The sequence below is a fragment of the Trichoderma asperellum genome, chromosome 1, assembly GCF_020647865.1.
Source record: "Trichoderma asperellum chromosome 1, complete sequence".
NCBI classification, from domain to species: Eukaryota; Fungi; Ascomycota; class Sordariomycetes; order Hypocreales; family Hypocreaceae; genus Trichoderma; species Trichoderma asperellum.
In genome coordinates, this window is record NC_089415.1 from 6,270,806 (window position 1) to 6,290,363 (window position 19,558).

Sequence of the window (19,558 nt, forward strand, 5' to 3'; positions counted from 1 at the left end):
CTCAGAAGCGCCAGGGGCCAGCCGGTATTTGGTAGGCGCTGGAGGGGAAACAAAGTTCTGAGGAGCAGCCTCCATCATGGGTTTTGCGGAGCAGCCTTCACCTCTCCATGCCACTTTCTTTTGTCCCTTGCCATGCCCAACTTCCCATGTCGGTGACAGGGATGGAGATGGCCAGTAATGACGAGCCCACGCCTGATTCCATTGCCGTCTAATCTGTTTTACTCGTGCTTCCCACTGGGCCAAGCACGTGCGCTTAACCTTCCAGTCCCCGGCACCTCGACACCACCATCGTCAAGCAGAAAATATAGACTTCAACCCCCTGTCGATCCAGCCATCAGCTCGCCGCCACGAACAACGCTCGTACTGACGATTCCTTCTCGACAAAAGCCACAGTCCATAAGCCACTAGTTTGCTATTTCTCGACATCTAGCCAGTGACGTCTCCATAAATCGCTTCATCAAACCAAGGGGGGGCGAGCCTCCCTAGGGCCCCTGGTCCTCATCATCGACCATCCCTGTGCGCTGTGCTTCATTCTTGTATGAAGCACAGCTGCTAGTGCTTGTGCTCGTATGCCTGGCGCACCGCTTGCATATGGCTGTTCGTATTCCCGGTCCTACATTGACGCCTTCTGCCTTCTTCATGCTCAGATGCGACTGCCGCTGTCCTTTGCAACAGCTCCTTTGCAACAGCCAGAAGTAAGAGCATCGAATCTTAGATCTTGGACTTAGACGTTGGACGCCTCAGCAACCGCAGACATGGCTCCCCCAGTTCCTGCTGCCACTGCCCGACGCGGGTCGGAGTTTACACCTCGAAACGAGACCGACATCATCAGCCGACTCCATTCAGAGGCTCTCGATACACCCACTTCGCTGAGCGGACGACTTGGTATCTCCAAGACCAACCACGCGCGTGCGAAACTCGACTACAGCTCGTCTGACTCCGACGCTGAATCTTCGCAGCAGAACCGCGGCCGCAAACCAAAACACTCTCGCTCCATGAGCAATCCATTCCCGTCCCTCTTCAGCAGTCGGAAGAGGCAAGGCTCAGCATCGAAGCCCTCTGTTGACGTGGACAAGGCGAATGTAGGCCCTACTCCGAACAAGCAGGTGAATACGCATAGGAGAGGAAGTCCTACCAGGAGCAGGGACTTTGCCACTGGCAACTGCATGACATGTGCCTCTCTGGTAAAGTGGCCCAAGGACTTGAAGGTCTTCAAATGTACCATTTGTATGACCATCAATGACTTGGTTCCGATTAGTGTTGATAGTCAAAGCTCGAGACAGCGCCATGACAGAAGCCCAGGGCCATCAGCGTCAAGACAGCCGCCAGTGTCTCCGGGTATAGCACCAATCCAAAGCCCCAGGACGGGTCCTTTTGGGCATCTTACTCTGCCCATCTCTCTCGACCAAACCAAGCAACTGGCCAGGCAAAATCTGCGATCTTATGTCCTCAGGAGGCTTCGCGGCATGTCCGAAGAGGCTACAGCTGAGCAGACTTGCGATGATCGGCCTTCATACCAAGATCGACTCCATCCGGGTCTTGCCGTGCGAACCCGTATGCCACTGGAAATTCCTCAGGGGAGGAAGGGCTCAATCACGAATTATATCTTCAGTGAGGACCCAACGTTGCATCACGGTGCCTCAAATAACAATCCTCCGATTGCTATGTCTAGATCCTATCCCTCCTCTCCCTCCGAGCACCCTGGCCAAAGTTTCCCGCCATCAAACAGCAATCATGCCGGCCCACGCTCACGAGATCGGTCTGCTGGCCAGACTGATGACCCTAGAAAGATATTCAAACCACTAGAAGATTACATTACGATATGTTTTAGTAGCTTTGAATGCGTTAATTCTTCCTTTTCCACCCAACATCCTCGGTATGCCTCAAGATCCACAAGCGATACCCCTCGGCGGCCATCAGTCCCCTTGAAAGATACGCGGCAACCCACGCCGATAAAGAGCGCGCCCCGTAGGCCATCTCAGATGGAGGTTGACTCTCCTATATTTGATTTGGATCCGAAGCTACTCTTGCTCGGTGATGTTGCGGAAAATGGGCTGTGGTGGACTGGGCAGGACACCATGGCTCCTAAGAAACCACCTACTAAAGAGGAGACAGCTCATATTCACCGGCCACCTCCTCTGACAAAATCACCACAGCTGAATTGGACCGATATTGATGAGTGGTACTCGATTGTGAACAATGCTGCAGAGGGCTGGTTCACGATCTTTGAAGAAGTCTCGGGAGATCTTTCTCTAGGACAACTTGCCGAACAGGAGCTTCTTGCTATTGAGCAGGATGTCCTAAAAGGACAGGCTCATCTTCAGCGAGTGCTACTTAAAGTTACAGAAAATCTGCTCAAAAGACCAGGGCGTCCGATTAAAGACCCAATGGATCTACGATTCCTTCTGATAGCCATGGAGAATCCATCGCTCTATGCGGAGAATGAAAATTTCCATGGAGTACTTCAATTAGAAGTAAGCAAGTCTATGCGATCGAGACCAGCGGGATCGAAAGATTCTATGGGAAACTCCGGTCCCATATCAGGGCAACATTCCGGTATCATCAAACGAATAGTGGGATTGATCTCGAATTCCTCGGTAGAGTGTCAGAACCAAATGGTTACTTGGCTGGCTAGGTACCATGCCCCGCGCTTTATCAAAGTGAAAGAGCTTGTGTCGGGATTTTTGACGTACAGGATGATTCGACAAAGCGAGAAGAAGCAAGCCGATCAGTCGGTGGATTTGACAGCCGGATTGATACCACAAATGCAATCTGGCCGACATGGCGGTGCGTCTCTTCATGATGCGATAGGGGGTCCCAGGCCGACGAAGAAGCCTAAAGAGCCAATCAAAAAGATATCCTACTCAGACGACTGGCAAATCAAAGCTGCTTCCCGCGTTCTTTCTCTCTTGTTTTCTGCAAATAATGTTTTGCCCACTCGTCGCGGGGAAGACGCTCATCCTAATGGCACGGTCACTTGGAATGGGACCGGCCGCGTTGCTGGCTACTTTCTGCCGCCCACTGATTTTTACAATTCTATGATAGACTATGCCGACCTTGTTGAGGACTTTGAGTCTTGGGAATCTAGGCGGAGCAAATTTTCTTTTTGTCAATATCCCTTCCTTTTGAGTATATGGGCCAAGACCCACATCCTAGAGCATGATGCCCGTCGGCAAATGCAGAGCAAGGCCCGAGATGCTTTCTTTGATAGCATTATGACTCGAAGAAACATCAACCAATACCTGTTTCTTGATGTCCGCCGAGACTGCCTTGTTGATGACAGCTTAACGGCAGTAAGCAGCGTCATTGGCAGTGGTGGTGAAGATCTGAAGAAAGGTCTACGCATTTCTTTTCAGGGAGAGGAAGGAATCGACGCAGGCGGTCTTCGTAAAGAATGGTTTCTGCTCCTCATCCGTGAAGTGTTCAACCCCGACTATGGTAAGGTCTCCTTGCATATGATTCATTAATCACTTTAGTCTAACTCAGATATAGGAATGTTTATATATGACGATGACTCTCAGTATTGTTACTTCAATCCTAATTCGTTCGAACCGTCTGACCAGTTTTTCTTGGTTGGCGTTGTCATGGGTTTGGCTATTTACAATTCTACTATTCTGGATGTTGCTCTGCCTCCATTTGCTTTCAGAAAACTTCTTGCATCGGCTCCCTCTCTTGCTGGAACAATTCCACAACAGCATAAGCCAGTGATGAGATATACACTGGATGATTTATCTGAATACCGCCCGCGGTTAGCGAACGGCCTTAGACAACTCTTAGCCTTCGATGGCGATGTCGAAGAGACGTTTTGCCTCGACTTTGTCATTGAAACAGATAAATATGGCTCCAAGGTACAAGTACCTCTCTGCCCCGGGGGTGAAAACAAACCCGTGACGAATGAAAATCGGCGAGAATATGTCGATCTTTATGTGCGATACGTGCTTGATACAGCAGTTAAGCGACAGTTTGAGCCCTTCAAGAGAGGCTTCTACACGGTTTGTGGCGGCAATGCCTTTTCTCTGTTCCGGCCGGAAGAAATTGAACTCCTTATTAGGGGTTCTGATGAATCCCTAGATATTGCGTCTCTGAGGGCCGTAGCAGAATATGATAACTGGGAGAGCAAAACCCCTGACGAAACGGAGCCGGTTGTTGGTTGGTTCTGGGACACGTTCCAACAGGCTACTCCGAGTGATCAGCGCAAGCTGCTGACATTTATCACCGGCAGCGACCGCATACCGGCGATGGGGGCCGCTTCTCTAGCGATCAAGCTGTCTTGTCTGGGTGATGACTGTGGGAGGTATCCCATTGCCAGAACATGCTTCAATATGCTGTCTCTCTGGCGTTATGAATCAAAGGAAAAGCTGGAGTCTATGCTATGGAGAGCGGTTCATGAGAGTGAAGGATTTGGCCTCAAATAAGCTGTCAATGAAAGAATCATCACCGACTCAGAAGAGCTGCGGTGTTCTACGCTGGAAAACATCATCTATAGCTCTAAAGTTGCAAAATCAGCATGGAGTAGACTACTACAGTTCTAAGTACACATTATTGTCACGGATTGAGTACTGGGTAGATATTGGGCATCACGTAGTATTACCCTTGGATTATGTTTTTGTATCTTAGCCACGTCGAGCGCCTGCGATACTTTTGGGGATTTTAGCATATGTCATTATTTAACATCCGGCCCATAAGTCTTTTTTTCCTGGACGATACACATTGCCATATACTCAAAAACGCTTATCGTACAATTGTCTAACTTGATTTTCTCTCTCTCTCTCTCTCTCTCTCTCTCTCTCTCTCTCTATGCCTCTTCTTGCTCTGCCATGCCACCCGCAGCTCTTGCTCGCTTCAGCATGTCCTCCTCCTTCTTCTTCTCTAGTCTCAGCTGTCGTACACGCTCACGGTCGACATCAGCATTCTTTCGTAGTGTCTCGAGGGCCTGCATCTCGGCAATCTCCTCGTTTGTGGGCTGCAGAGGAACAGCACGGGTCTCCGCCATAAAGAACTCGAGGATATGTGATGAGTGCTTGTTGCTCATGTCGATGTGCACGACGCGCTCGTCCGCGGTGGGGGGCTGCGCCTTGGAGAGGTTTGTGCGTGATGATGAAGGCTGGGCGAGGGGTTCGGAAGAGGCGGCGGCTGAGGAGTCGGATTTGCGGAGGTAGATGGACATGGTCGGGGGGAGCTGGTTCTGGTCGTGGCGGTTGACGATCATGGGGATGGAGGGGTTGTGGTATTTCAGGCGGGGGAGGTATTCCTTCCAGAACTTCCTATTGAATTGCATTTGTGTTAGTGGTACAATCTAGTTGTTCAAAACGTAAGGTAGATATCGCAAGAGAGATGCGAACCTAGCTCCCATGTGGCCGCCCTTCAGGCGTATGGCAAAGTCCATGTGTATCCGGGTGACTTCCGAAGGAAGGATAGCTGCGCCGGGACCGCATTTTATGTTAATGAGCTGTATGAATGAAGTTGTAAGTCGGAGATCGCGATCAGAGCGGCAGTAGCAGGAGGGTTCTATGTATATCTCATACTTTCTATAATAGCTCTTGGTTAGCGAAAGATGCTACTACGGTATAAATGATGGAATTCAGAATGTTACCTTTCGAAGCAGGTTTAACCGCTCTCCTAATGACCTCATTTTGGACTGTGTCTTTGCGCCTCGACCGCTGCGAGGACTCAATTACGGACAGGGATTGATGCGCAGCAATTATCGCAACTATCAATCTGCATGCAATATCGTCCCAGAGCATATTCCCACTTCAAGAAAATCGCACTCGTTGGAGTTTGGCGGGCCGGCTAATCATCCGGGGCTTTCTCTGTTTTTTCAATGGTGGGGTGACCACGCGACAGTGGGGATTGCACTGTCACTCACTGAGTTTACAGAAGCTCATTTTTTTAGAAGGGTCACTTTTCGGAAGACAAAAATCTTGATCCGAGATCTATGATCCACGAACATTCTTTCGGTGAAGATGCATAGGGCCCTTACGGGACGTCTGCTTAGGCAGACATTGAGGGTAGGCGAAGCTGTACCTTCGGCAGGAGTGCCACTGTACTTGTGTCCTGCAGTTGCAGGTCTATCAAGCAGACTCTCATGTATAAGTCTGGGAGCGGCAGTGAAGGTTTCTCAGCGACGAACAAACCACACCGAAGCCATCTCCAGCAGCAATGAATCGACACTTCCGCCAGCAAAACCTACAGATTCACCATTAAAACCGGTGCGAAGATTGCCATTGACGTGTTCTGGATGTGGCGCATTTACGCAAACTGAGGATCCAGAGCAGCTAGGATATCTGGATGTGACTAAGAGGAGAGTGAGAGGATGGATGAACCCTCCTACACGGCATCAAAATCTTTTGGAAGGCGATGAAGATAAGATTGTCAACGAGACACTCGGATCTTTGGACCAGAGCAGATTAAAAGAACTCGGTCTAGATCCGGCCATGCTTGTGGAAGGTGGCGAGCCAGAGACTGAGGTCAAGAACAGTATGTCAAACACTTTCAGCTTCAGCATTTACATGTGAGTTTATACTAATTCTTTCATAGCAATATCGCATCAAAAAGCGCCTGTTTGCGATCGTTGTCATGATTTATTGCACCATAGCACAAAGGGTGACACTGCAAAAGTTACAATGTACCACCCAACAGTCGAATCTCTGCGTGAGACCATTGAAGAATCGCCTCATAAGTATAATCACATTTACCATGTCATTGACGCTGCCGATTTCCCCATGTCTCTTATTCCACGACTTAATGTACTGCTGGGAGACGTTCCACTACGCACGCGCAATCGACGATCTCGAGCGGGCAAATTCCAGCACGACCGCAAGACTGAGATGAGCTTCATTATTACCAGGAGCGACCTCTTAGGCCCAACTAAAGAGATGGTAGACGCCATGATGCCCTACCTGAAAGATGTTTTGCGCCAGGCTTTGGGCAGAGTTGGTGAGCGGATCCGCCTAGGAAACGTCAGGTGCGTCAGCGCGAGACGAGGGTGGTGGACAACAACAGTCAAGGAAGATGTCTGGAACCGCGGCGGTGCTGGATGGATGGTGGGCAAAGTCAACGTGGGTAAAAGCCAACTTTTTGAAGCCATCTACCCAAAGGGCAGGATGATCGAAAAGCCCGAACGAGCTAGTGTATCGACAAACTCGAGAGCCGCCACAGCGAACTCAACGATGGATGAGAACACTTTGGAAAGCGACGAAGACTTGGCAACAGTCAATCTGGGATCCCTTCTTCCACCTCCCCAGCCGGCCAAAAATTACCCAGACATGCCCATTGTTTCATCTCTTCCTGGAACTACTGCGTCTCCTATCCGCATTCCCTTCGGCAACGGCAAAGGAGAACTCATTGATCTGCCTGGATTGGCACGCAGTGATCTTGAGTTGTACGTTAAGGAAGAACATAGGCAGTCACTTATCATGAAAAAACGCATTGTTCCCGAGCAGATCACTGTCAAGCCTGGAAGCTCTATCATTCTTGGCGGCGGATTGATTCGGATCACGCCGCGAACGCCAGATATGATTTTCCTAATGTACAATTTCACGCCACTCCACGAGCATCTTACGAGCACGGATAAGGCCATTGAATTCCAAGATCAAACACGTCAATCTATCGGTCTTGAAAACATTACACTACCTGACATTGGAGACAAGATGAAGCATGCTGGCACATTCAAACTCGAACACGATGTAACCAAAAAGAGGGCTGGGCCGTTGACCCGAAAGAACGCCATTGGTCTAAGCGTTGACACACTACCATTCCGTGTGTTATCTGTAGACATACTCATCGAGGGTGTTGGATATGTTGAGATTGTGGCCCAAGTCCGCAAACGACACTTGGAGCGCATACTTGCATCTCAAAATGCGCCCGCGGAGGCCAAGCAAGAGACGAAGCCTAAGGCGACGCCGCAGGAGACCAACGACCCGTTTGCTGATATGTACAACATGAGAAGGGATATGTCGGCTAACGATACGACCGTGGAGCCCAAGGTTCAACTACAGCCCGAAGAATCGCCAGAGTGGCCGGCCGTCGACGTCTACTCTCCCCTGGGCAAATTCATCGGGTCCAGAAAGCCAATTAATGGGTGGCTGAACAACAAGCCACGAGAGACTGCGGAACAAAAGAAGAGCCGGCCGAGGAGAAGCATGAAAGGGGCGAAGAAGCTTGAAAAGAAGCGAAGGGGCGAGCACCAGGCTGCGTAATTTGGTGTCACATGGGTGAGAATGAGTGTAAGAATACCTATCACTACTATTTGTACAATATCATCATGAGGAATGTACCATCATATGACCACATCCAAATACCATTCAACACATATAGACATAGATAGCAATACGGATTGAAATACGGATTGAAATAGGCTAGTAGCCGAAGCGATGCAGATAAATAAAGTAGTGTGATAAATACGTGCAGACGAGTAAATGCCGGGTTTAGTACATGCACCTAGCAGCATTAGCAAGCGGTGGTTTTTGGCGATACTTTCCAGGATTCCGGGCATCAGTGACGCCACCTAACTATAGCGTGTTGGGAAGCCGTGGGGGGGCAACTTACCTTGTTCCGAGCTCTTTTTTTCCCACCGATGACATCTACCAAACAAAGTCTCGTCACAAGACATCCCTCTTCCACTTTCTCCCGATCCATCCTCGCAAAAGATCTCTTTGTTTCGCATAACAGCGCATAAAGATTTCATGCGATCACCTTCACTTTTGCCTGCGTGCTACTGATAGACCCGCTACAAACTACTAACCAAAAAAGAACCGGATTTCTTACAAAACCTTGCGCCATGTCGCAGTCCCAGTCGCAAGAGCGCGCCGCGCAGGCGCCAACAGCGTCGCAAACAACCACACAAACAACTCCGCCAGAGACCGCGCAGAGTGCGCCGAGAGTGCTGCGGCTAAGAGGAGGGAATACCTCAAACGGGAGATCAGTGCAGTGGGCAGAGGACGTGGTTGACAATGAAGGGCTGGGGAGGAAGAGCTCGAAAGGTATGCATGACTGCAAGAGGTTTCTGATTACTGATGCCCAAAGCTGTACTATATGGTCTATTCACTATTGGTATTCGCTAGGGAGGAATGTCATACCTATGCAAAGCTGGAGATGAAGCTAACGGTACTTGTTCGCATAGTGTGCTGCATATACCACCGACCCAAAAGAGTCGATGAATCCAGCGACGAATCTTCGTCGGACTCTTCATCTTCAGACTCAGATTCTGACTCTGAGCCAGAAAGAAAAAGGAAAGTCGGCGGTGGAAAAGACGACGGCTGCGGTCACAATCACGATCATGAGCACAACCACAGCCACAGGCGTGGCAGGAGAACGAATGGCAAGAAGAAGAGGGCACCAAGCCCGAACGCCTACGAAAAGATACCTAAACAAAAGCCGAGAGATACGAATCAAGAAACACCAAAGTAACGTGCGATTCATCCACTCAGATGGCTATGCCGCAGCTGGATTAGAGTAGAGGGGTTGGATTTTCTAAACCGGTTCATGAAGTACACGTTTTTCTTCTTTTTGTTTAAGGATTGATATTAGCATGGATTGCGGGACACGCAGAAAAATGGTTTCAAGAGAGCATAGGGAAATTCGTTTATTGTTTGTCATCAAGGGTATCATCGCAGGACAGAAAACTACTGGGTGGGCTGGGACAAATACAGCCAAGCATATGTCGAAGTATATACCATGGGGCTGAAAACGCCCTACCCAACGAAAAAAAAAAAAAGGTTATTCAAGGTTCCCCAGCCTCAGCCTTCTTCCCACTCTCAACAACAAAATACTTTCCGGCCTTTCTTGACGCCGTAGCCAAGGCATCCCAGTTCTCAGCATCAGATTGGATCTGTTCCCTGACCCTACGAGGCCGTTGATAGTGCCCCACGAGGGCCTCTTTGGCTAATGTATCCTTTAGATCGTCTAAGCCAATGGTATTCTCTTTCATTGCAGCTTCCGTTTCATCCCTAATGGCTCGAAGAGGTTCCACTCCCTTGGTATCAACTCTCTGTACCGCCCGCGCGAATTGCAGCTGGCTCTGGAGAGTCTCAATCATTGACTGCTCTTCGGCAGGGGATTTGGGTAAGGGAAGAGCTGATAGACGCAAGAGATGATGAAGCTGAGCAGGAGTGATGGTTTCTGGTGATTCGACATGTGACTGAGACGGAAGCAGAGAGCTCACAGACCAGGTTGGTTTGGAGAGGATATCTTGCGCAGTCGAAGATGGCGAGGCTTTGGATGACAGAGGAGCTGAGATGATTCTTGGATGAAGACAAAGACGAAGACCAAGGCTCTTCCTAAGGCATCTGGAACAGAGTGACATTGTGGCGATTGACTATAGCGCAGAGTTGTATCGAGAAAATATGAAATAAGCCCCCTGGAAGTTGAGGATCTGCCGGCATGAATGATTCAGTGAGTATCATGCAAGGTGTATGAATGAATGCACAATTTTGTCAATGTGCCGATCCAGATGTGTCCAAATCGGCTTAGGCCAAATCCGGCCTTATCCGGCACCAGCTGCTTCAGTGCTTCGCCCCCCACCTCAGCAGCGTCATAGGCTCCAGGTCACGCCTAACAGACGCTGTGGCAGGTACTAAACTCCAGTGAGCGCATCGCCTTTCTTACCACGATTTCATCTTACTATACCAAGCGCTTCTCCTCCACACAGCTTTGATACTCTTTGCACACAGAATCCTCGACATCATGGAAGACCCCCAGGCTCTAATCCAACAGGTGCGCCTCTCTTTCTGGTTCTCCAGCTTGCAGCGCTCCAAGAAGCTGGCAGAGAAACCGCGGGGCTGGACTAACGTTCAGACTTGACAGGCCGAGAAGCTCGTATCGAAGGGCAGCGGTGGCTGGAGCTTCCTTGGAGGCTCAGACGACAAATTCTGGGACGCTGCTCGATTATTCAAGGAGGCAGCCCAGGCGTACGAGCGACAGGGCCAAAGTATGTACCTGCCTTGGTCTTCCACCCAAGAGAGCTCCTCTATGAGAGATCTGTTTCAGAGCGGCTCTCTGACGCAATCACGAACATCGACTAACCCTTGACCTTCTTTTTAGATATCGAGGCCGGCAAGACATATGAACGAGCCGCCGCAGTACGAGAGAAGAACCTCAAGGAACTGGGCGATGCTGCCGACAGCTACGTCGAGGCCTCCGACGCCTACCGAAGAGATGATCCCGAGGCGGCGATTCGATGCCGAGAGAGGGCCTTTGCTCTGATCCAGCAGTCCACCAGCGAGAGCAAGCAGACGAGGCTGTCCAGAGTCAAGGAGATCCTTGGTCAGATTTATGAGCATGACCTGAAGGACTTGAAGAGGGCGCGCGAGGCCTACAAGGAGGCTGCTGAGCGACTACCGAAGGCGAGAGAACTGTACGTCTCCCCCCCCCCCTCTGCAGCATGAATACCTGGGATTATGATTTATTTGAGGGCAATGTTGCTGTCAAAGAGCTGCGTTTATGTTCAAGGTTAAGCTAACGACCTGCTCTTCTATCGTCTAGGAATGCCAACAAGCTATTCACTCAATACGCCGATCTCGCCGCCCTAGACGAGGACTACTACGTCGCCATCGAGACCTACGACCGCATCATCAACTCCATGATCGGCAACCAGACCATGAAATGGAGTCTCTCTACCTACTGCTTCAAGGCCGGCGTCTGCCACCTCGCCACCGGCGACCTGGTCGGCACCCGCCGCGCCATCGAGGGCTACCGCCAGAAGGACGTCGAGTTCTCCTCGCAGTACAAGTACAAGCTGATTGAGGACCTGTGCGGCGCCATCGAGGCCCACGACCAGGATCAGTTTGGCGAGATCCTGTTCCAGTTTGATCGCACGAGCAGACTGGAACCGTGGATGACGGCTATCCTGGTCAAGGTCAAGAATGCCATTGAGGCCCCTGATGATGAGTTTGCGTAAAGGAGATTAAGGAAGAAATGGTATATAAATTTTGAAATTCAAGGGCAGAAGGAGAGAAAAGAGAAGAGTGTAGCGTTCAATAAGAGGAATCACTAAGTAAAGGAAGGGTTTTGGTTTCATGGGCAACTTGTCTGGCTTCAACTAATCAGGATGTACACGTGTTGCTTGTTTATTTGTTCATTCGTTCATTTTCTTGATTCGTCATTGCATATGCTCGTGGCCAATTAACCACAAGCCACAAGTCTTCATTCGACCTAACAAATCAAAACAGCAGAAAACAAAGACTCTTTTCTTAATTTATGGGAAGATTGCGCAAACGCAAATCATCAAGAAAAATTCTCTCTTTCACACAGATTAAAGCAAAGGGGATCCATAATATTTGGAAATAACGCTATTCCTTTATCATATATTCGTCTCTCTTGGAATCATAAAAAGAGCTAAAGCTTTAAAAAAAAAATTTAATTAATATACACACACTTGCAAGCGTGACTGACAATCTGCCATTTCGTTCCTCTTCCTCCTTTTCCTACCTTAGATTAGTTCATTATGATTGCCAGGTATCCTCCTTAACAACTGCGGTGACACAGGCCACTGCAGGGACAGTGTAGGTGTGGTTGGGGTCGGCCTCCCAGGTCACGGAGCCGTCTGAGCCAACGTTGATGTACTTGTATTGGACGACGGCTCCGGCCTGGAGGTTGACAGGGCCAATCCACAGAGGGTGGTTGGTAGCATAGTTGACGGCATTCAGAGCAACGGCGGCGCTGGTGTTCCAGTTGCCCAGGCCCTGGACGTTACCAACGACCTTGATTGTCTGGCCAGGGACGGTGGTAGCAAGCTCGTGGAAGGTCACAGCCACGGAAGTTGGGGTAGCGCATGCAATGGGTGTAAAGGTAGTGCCAGAAGTCGCAGTCTTGGGAGTCTGTGACGGAGGGAATGACGTGGCTGTGGGACTTGAGTAGGATCCTGCCACCGTGGTGCCGGAGCAGGTCGAGGGAACGGTGTTGCCGCCGCTGCTGACCCATGAGGGGGGGACAACGCCAGCGCGACGGGCGGCGGCAGTCAGGAAAGAGGCGTACGACCAGGTCAGGTGAACGGCGGAGAGAGGAGTGCCGGTGTTCTTGTCGAACTGCTCGGAGAGAGAACCATCGGAGGGCACGTACTTGGCCGCCTCGCTGACGAATCCATCAGCATAGGTGGAGACGGCGTTGATGATGCTGGTAAAGGTAGATGAGCTGCTGGAGTAGGTTCCAGCTGTCACGCTGGGGACGAGCTCTTGGAAGAAAGCCAGAGAGGTGGAAGTAACGGTGATGGAACCAGTCTTCTTCCAGACATACAGGGCGTCGTACAACTGCTCAGCAACAGCAAAGGTAGAAAGGTACCATGGGTTTCCGTTGAAGTAGACGTCTTCTGGGTATCTGCCAACGGCAACAGCAGTGCCGGCAGGGATGCCCGAATTAACACCATAGATGGAGCGGAAAGAGTCGACATAGACCTTCAGGTTTGAAAGAGCCTTGTCACTGCAGGGTTGGAAGGTGGCGGCATCGCAACCAATGCTGGGATCGAATGTGGAAATAGAGGCGAGAATGGAGTTGGAATCCTTTCCAGATCTACCATCATTGCTGTTGACTATGCCGACTAGTATTAGCATTCTATGTTGTGAATAAGACTATTGCGCATTGATAGCTTACTGTTGGAAATAATGTATCCAGATGACGACCAGAACTTCTGGAGGAAGCAGAGGATCTGGGGGGCAACAGTGGAATAGCTGCTTCCCGACTGGCCAAGGGTAGCGGCAAGTGTGGCACCCTCAACAAGTGCTCGGTGCTGGTTAGCTACAGTAAAGAATGAGCTTCCATTGACTTCCTCCCACAGATCAAATCCGGTTTGGTTCCTACAAGTCAAGGTTAGCAACGAGCTAGTGAATAGTGGGTGAGAGAAGAAGCAGTCACTAACCAGTACTGAGCAACGTAGTTGAGATCATTTCGCACAATGGGCCAAATGATGTTCGACACTGTCGACTGGTAGTTGTTGGCAATGAGCCACTTTGAATAGCCAATCAAGGCAATGGCTCGAAGAGCTGGACCATCACGCTGCGGGCGGCCCCAGTTGCCAGTGAACTGGCTCAGGGTCAGCTCGAACTTGGGTTCGCCAAGGCCAGAGCCGTCTGAGAGGGAACCAGATGGGTTTGAGATGCCCTGAAGAGTGACCTGAGCAGCGATGTACTGCTGGATACGGCGCTGCAGGCCAGCATCGTAGTTCTGGGTGAACCGGTCAACAAGAGTCTTGAAGACGAGGGCACTATCTCGAGTCCACATGTAGAAGTCTTTGAGTATATTCGTGTTAGTGCATCGTACATGTAGTTGGTGTATACGATATTGTACAATGGCAAGGGAAGCTTACAGTCTGGGTCAGTTGTGCTTGGCGACGCAACTACAGCGCCAATCGATGTGCCATAAGCACGGCATCCATCAGGACCAACATTGCAAATCAGGTTGTTCAGGGCAATGGGGGTTTCCGTGTTGATGAAGTCAGTAACGGCTCGTTTTGTGATGTCGGAAGTGCCACTGGATCCAGGTCTTCCCAGAACCTTTTGGACGGCAACCGAGCCAAGCAAGACGGCTGTCGACAGGACATGCATGATGGGCGGAATGAATGAAGCGTGAGAGGAGACGTTGAGAGAAAGTGCTGACGCTGAGTGGCTCGCAGCCAGATCCATGGCGAACGCGGGCATCTTCACTATATAGTCGGAGCCTGGCGAGAACTTTTGCAGTATGCTATGGCAAACGGCTTCGTTTATGCCGAGCCTCGCCCTGTGGAATCAGTCGTCCAATGAGAAGCAGCGGCTTGATCGCAGAGTATCTCGCAAAGGCCACCGTCGATGCTCAAGTTGTTCGGACTCGGACCGACAAAGGGTCTACAGGGCCAAAGTGGATGTGCGGATCTCCCCCATGGGGAACTGAGGGCCGGAAGACTATACAAAGGGCCGATTCTTCTCCGGGCCCAAGTGCCGCAATTTGCGTTGCAGCCGTTTGGGGGGAGAGGAAGAGGAGCCGAGCTGCCTGATGGGTAGCAACTGGCGGTGGTGGATATTCAGCTCTCCTCTGGCAGCCTCCTTCTCTTCGATATCAGCTCAGCTCCTCTTGTCAGCGATGATGCTGCAGCGAGAACAGCACTGCGTCGTGGCATCGGGGCCGTCATCCTTTTTCTACACTCTCGCCACTCCGGGATCAGCTCCTGGCCGGTGAGATCCGACGAGTCGGCGGCGCGGTCAACGGCAGATGGGCAGCTGATCTGATGCTCTGCCAGGCTGGGGCCGGCGCCCAATCATGCCCGGACGCTGCTGCTCTGCCTGGCCAGCGTGACGAGCTAGACTCAGATGCTGGGATGTGTCAGGCGAATGGGCTGGCTACGCGTCATTAGTCACGCTGTCAGGAGAGCATGCGCAGCTAAGGAGAGGGAGAGGGAGAGGGGCCGAGCAAGGAGGCAGCGTCCGATCAAGGCACCACCGCAGCGAGCTCTGGCCAAGCCGCTGCCAACAGACATCACATCACTCCCAGGGGCTGGCCCTGCTCCGCATCTCCAAGCTGCTCCCCCGTGGGGCAAATCCTGGGCCATGTTCGTCTCGTTCGGGCTATGAGGCGCAAGGCTTGCCAGGTTCCCGCCCGCCGCCCATCCACTACCGCCTCTAGCCTCCGGTGCTAGCCCTCCTACCCTAGATCAACCGGAACATTTGCATTCATTGTCGCCGGAACTTTTGCGCTCTTGCATTAGCTACACGTGCTTTGCAGCTTACAAGAGGAGAAAAGATGGGCGCAAAGGGAAATGAAAAATTTTCAGCCTTTCGATGTAGTCCATTATGCACATTAGTTTGGGTGTGGCGAAGTGATGCCGAGTCGGCGTTATTACTCGAGCTTCTGGAGGAGCTGAGCTGCGTGTGTTTCACAAGCAACCGAGGGCTCGTGATGACAGCCGTAATCTTGACTAAATGCATATGCAGGCTGGGCTGCCAAGCACGTGCTGCAGAAACGGATGAGAAGGCGAAGAAGAACGTGGACGAATGAGAAGGGAAGAAGAAGTAGAACAGAGGTAGAAGGATGTGACAGGACGGTGACAGCATCGGCCGTCACCGCCTCAGAGAGCGTGCATACAAGGTCCGAGCAGGGTCTCGGCATTGAGCTTCACATGCATTAACAAATGGATGGGGTACCCGTAATCACTTTCGCAGGTACCGCATGTCTTGGTGGGCTTCTGCCGTGGGGGCCCTCCATGATAATCACGAGGCACGCCTGGAGTAAGCAAACGGGTTTCCCGTCTGCCCCGCCGACAATGGATCGCATTTTGCTTTCCGAGTTCGTCGGGGTTATTTCGTAGATATTACGGCCCGAGTAGCACAATTAATCATTGTTTGCTCTGAGCGGCTAGTCAGAGTGGCATCATGGGGTCAGAAGCCTCTGAACTGAGGCTCAACAGCGGTAAGATGTCCACAGAGATGTCTACAGATAGGTAATCTAATACTAGGTATTGCGAGCGTTGAGATGTAGGCATCCCATGGTTTTCCTCAACCTCATCGGCCGACGGCCTTGGAAAAAAGGTTCGGAATATGGGGCCCTCGGGTCCTCCAGCCACAACACTCAAGCCATCTTGCGACAGCGAATGAGGCAGCCAGAGGTCGAATTCTTCTTGGACCTGTCGATAGGATGATTGACACCATAGCAAGTTGATGGCTCCATAGAGTTATCGAGCTGCAAAGCAGTCGACCCTGACGCGTGAACGCAGAGGACCGCAGAGCACAGATCCGTGTTTGTGAAGAAGAAGAGAAGCCCTGGAAGAAAATTTCACGATAGAGCCTTATATGGAGTTGCGATAAGATTGGGTGGTGGGGAATATCACGTGATATTAAACGGGAAATATATCGGCTAAAATCGTTGCACGCTAAAGTGACGACAAGTTTAGCAGCCCGGCTGCGGTGGAGCACCAAGTACCGCTATCTCGTGCCTAACTACCTAGGAAGACGCTGTTTGAGACTCGCTTTCTTTCTTGCATGTTCGCGACGACTTAACCAGCTTCTATCCTGTCTGACATCAACATCGAGCAACCATGGACGCGGCCACGATCGAAGAGACAAATCGCATCCGAATATCGCTGGGCATGAAGCCTTTGCCGGTACCCGGAGCCGAAGTATCGCAGCAAGCCTCAGCGTCGGTTGACGACGAAGAACCCGGAAGCACCGTCGAGAGTCGCCAAGCCCAGGCGTATGACAACTACAAACGGGTACAGGATGAAGAAGCCGCCAAAAAACGACGCGAAGAGAAGGCAGCCGCCGTACGAAAAGCCCGTGAAAAGGCCCAGCGATTTGCTCTTTTAGAGGGAAAGGGCCTCGGTGAAGAAGGTCCGGACAACGACCTTGATGCAAAGGCGTGGTTGACGGGGCAGAAGAAGAGGCAGAAGAAGATTGACAAAGCGAGGAAGCTGGAAGAAGAGCTGGCGGCGGCAGAGGCAGAAGCAGCGGCAGCCATACAATACACCTCCAAAGACCTCGCAGGCATCAAAGTTGCTCACGAATCAACGTCCTTTTTAGACGGAGATGAACAAATCCTTACTTTGAAGGACACGACTATTGACCAGAATGAGGAAGAGGGAGATGAGCTCGAGAATTTGGGTATCAGAGAACAAGAAAAGCTCACGGAAAGATTAGACCTCAAGAAGAAGCTAAAAGGCTATAACCCTAATGATTATGATGATGGCGAGGGCACCATCCTGGCACAATATGACGAGGAGATTAATGGTAAAAAAGCAAAGAGGTTCACTCTTGATGACGACGGAGCCATCGCTGAACTGTCAGATATCCTGGGTCAGCCAGAAAGGAAGGGAAAGAAGATTCAATCAATAAGCCTCGATGATATTGTTGGTACGTTGAAAGACAAAGGACTTAAAGCTTTTAAGAATAAAACGATTGCTGACAATACGCTAGATGATGCTGCGCCTTCATCAGACTACCTTGCCCCCTCAGAAATCAAAGTGAAGAAGCCCAAGAAAAAGAAGGGGAGCAAGGGCACGAGGCAAAAGCAACTTGATGAAGACGACATATTTCCCTTGGAAACCGCTCCGGTAGACTCTGGCTCTATGGACGTTGATTCCAAGGATTCATCTCTAACTAAGAAACGAAAAGCTGCTTCTGCTGATAACTTTGCCGATGACGACGATCTTCAAGCGTCGCTGGCAATCCAAAGAAAAATTGCCCTGAAGAAACGCAAAAAGACACGACCTGAAGACATTGCAAGACAACTTAAAGAAGACGACGAGGCGCCCGAGGAGATCCAAAGCGGTGGTCTTGTGATTGGCGAGATTTCCGAGTTTGTTGCCGGCCTGAGCAAGCCAGACGATGAAGATCGCCAGGCTAGGAAGCAAAAACAGATTACAAAAAGTCCTGAAGTGGAGGAGGATCGTGATATGGGTGATGGAGATGGAGATAGAGATGAAAATGGAGATGAAGATCATGAAATGGATGACTACTCAGCAGAGATTGCAGCACACCGAGAAGAAGAAGAGAGGAATAATATCAAGCAAGAGGAGGAGGGTGATGCGGGTATTGAAGATGAAAAGATGGTTGGTACCGGTATGGGCGCAGCCCTCGCACTGCTTCGAGAACGAGGACTCCTCGAGTCCCAGGAGAAGAGTGGCAGTTATGAGGACTTTGTTGCTCGTGAAGAATTTTTATCAAAGAAGAGGATCTTGGAGGGTGAATTGGACGAACAGACTCGACAACAGAGAGAGCGTGACAGAATGAGTGGCAGATTGGATCGCATGTCCGTTCGAGAAAGAGAAGAGTGGGCTCGACAGCAAAACACCCACCGTGACCACCAGCAGTCGAAGAAGATGGCTGAGCTCTTTAACGCGGGCTACAAGCCAAACATCGAGTTGAAGTATGTCGATGACCACGGCCGATTGCTAGACCGGAAGGAAGCCTTCAAGCATCTCAGTCACCAATTCCACGGAAAGGGTAGCGGCAAGGGCAAGACCGAGAAGCGCCTCAAGAAGATCGACGACGAAAAGAGGCGCGAGGCACAGAGCATGTTTGACGCAAGCGAAAGCGCCGGTATGAACCTGGCGACGGCGCAGCAGCTGAAGAAGCGTAGAGAAGCAGGCGTACGGCTCGGCTAAAGTTTCAGCATCAAGACGACTCGGGTCCAAGGAACAGCTTTTCTTTTATATTCTTCTGCGAAAAAGTGTCTAACCCACTGCGGCAACGTATCTTATTAATGAATTCTCGCTTGTTGGCTTTATTAGGGGAAATTGATTAAAAACAAAGGTGCTTATTCCTTTTCTTGTCATATTCTCTCTCTCTCTCATGATTCAAGTATTTTATCCCTTACTGACACTGTTAGAGTCGGTATCGACATGGTGTACCTACTCCAGGTTCGTCACTTTGATCCGATCCCCGTTCTCTCATTGCTCAGCGTGACGATGCCAGCCAAATTTGTAGTAACGTGATGCTGTATCCTGTCTTTCGAAATCTGCCTCTTATTCTTATCCTCGTAAATAGTAGATGACATCCACGTAGCTTCTAAACGCTTGTGTGTATGACGATAGCTGTCGAGCCATTGAAGAGATACTACCAGGATTAGGTGTAGCGCGTTATCAAAGTCTGGCGATACATATGTA

At 50.6% G+C, this 19,558-nt stretch overlaps 8 protein-coding genes across 9 annotated transcripts; 5 read left to right on the top strand and 3 right to left on the bottom strand.

Moving 5' to 3' along the window:
• Nucleotides 1-100: 100 nt before the first annotated feature.
• On the top strand, nucleotides 101-4,415 carry TrAFT101_001971 (uncharacterized protein; the record flags this gene model as incomplete). Its single annotated transcript, XM_024909632.2, has 2 exons — nucleotides 101-3,438; nucleotides 3,493-4,415. The coding sequence occupies exons 1-2, from the start codon at nucleotides 756-758 to the stop codon at nucleotides 4,413-4,415; spliced, it is 3,606 nt and encodes a 1,201-aa protein (XP_024763089.1). The 5' UTR covers nucleotides 101-755.
• On the bottom strand, nucleotides 4,371-5,549 carry TrAFT101_001972 (uncharacterized protein; the record flags this gene model as incomplete). 2 transcript variants are annotated; one of them, XM_066126477.1, is made up of 2 exons in its annotated part: nucleotides 5,343-5,549; nucleotides 4,796-5,264 (listed from the first exon to the last, which is right to left on the bottom strand). In XM_066126477.1, the coding sequence occupies exons 1-2, from the start codon at nucleotides 5,384-5,386 to the stop codon at nucleotides 4,796-4,798; spliced, it is 513 nt and encodes a 170-aa protein (XP_065982579.1). In that variant the 5' UTR covers nucleotides 5,387-5,549. The 2 variants fall into 2 exon arrangements, with proteins under 2 accessions (XP_065982580.1, XP_065982579.1); XM_066126476.1 differs by having other exon boundaries at nucleotides 4,371-5,349.
• Nucleotides 5,550-5,921: 372 nt separating this feature from the next.
• Nucleotides 5,922-8,379, top strand: TrAFT101_001973 (uncharacterized protein). The gene is made up of 2 exons (XM_024902408.2): nucleotides 5,922-6,477; nucleotides 6,538-8,379. Exons 1-2 carry the CDS (start codon nucleotides 5,964-5,966, stop codon nucleotides 8,196-8,198), a joined length of 2,175 nt encoding a protein of 724 aa, XP_024763091.2. The 5' UTR covers nucleotides 5,922-5,963; the 3' UTR covers nucleotides 8,199-8,379.
• A 400-nt stretch (nucleotides 8,380-8,779) lies between these two features.
• On the top strand, nucleotides 8,780-9,408 carry YPI1 (Type 1 phosphatases regulator ypi1; the record flags this gene model as incomplete). The annotated part of the gene is made up of 2 exons (XM_024899658.1): nucleotides 8,780-8,981; nucleotides 9,122-9,408. 2 exons carry the CDS (start codon nucleotides 8,780-8,782, stop codon nucleotides 9,406-9,408), a joined length of 489 nt encoding a protein of 162 aa, XP_024763092.1.
• Nucleotides 9,409-9,721: 313 nt separating this feature from the next.
• TrAFT101_001975 (uncharacterized protein) lies at nucleotides 9,722-10,303 on the bottom strand (the record flags this gene model as incomplete). The annotated part of the gene is made up of 1 exon (XM_024898655.2): nucleotides 9,722-10,303. One exon carries the CDS (start codon nucleotides 10,301-10,303, stop codon nucleotides 9,722-9,724), a length of 582 nt encoding a protein of 193 aa, XP_024763093.2.
• A 380-nt stretch (nucleotides 10,304-10,683) lies between these two features.
• Nucleotides 10,684-11,896, top strand: TrAFT101_001976 (uncharacterized protein; the record flags this gene model as incomplete). The annotated part of the gene is made up of 4 exons (XM_066126478.1): nucleotides 10,684-10,713; nucleotides 10,804-10,927; nucleotides 11,041-11,353; nucleotides 11,482-11,896. The coding sequence occupies 4 exons, from the start codon at nucleotides 10,684-10,686 to the stop codon at nucleotides 11,894-11,896; spliced, it is 882 nt and encodes a 293-aa protein (XP_065982581.1).
• Nucleotides 11,897-12,275: 379 nt separating this feature from the next.
• GLA1 (glycoside hydrolase 15 protein) lies at nucleotides 12,276-15,859 on the bottom strand. Its single transcript, XM_024899637.2, has 4 exons — nucleotides 14,297-15,859; nucleotides 13,850-14,219; nucleotides 13,585-13,787; nucleotides 12,276-13,522 (listed from the first exon to the last, which is right to left on the bottom strand). Exons 1-4 carry the CDS (start codon nucleotides 14,625-14,627, stop codon nucleotides 12,441-12,443), a joined length of 1,986 nt encoding a protein of 661 aa, XP_024763095.2. The 5' UTR covers nucleotides 14,628-15,859; the 3' UTR covers nucleotides 12,276-12,440.
• A 1,090-nt stretch (nucleotides 15,860-16,949) lies between these two features.
• TrAFT101_001978 (uncharacterized protein) lies at nucleotides 16,950-19,547 on the top strand. The gene is made up of 3 exons (XM_024899678.2): nucleotides 16,950-17,804; nucleotides 17,868-19,205; nucleotides 19,282-19,547. The coding sequence occupies exons 1-2, from the start codon at nucleotides 16,994-16,996 to the stop codon at nucleotides 19,055-19,057; spliced, it is 2,001 nt and encodes a 666-aa protein (XP_024763097.2). The 5' UTR covers nucleotides 16,950-16,993; the 3' UTR covers nucleotides 19,058-19,205; nucleotides 19,282-19,547.
• The last annotated feature ends 11 nt before the right edge of the window (nucleotides 19,548-19,558 follow it).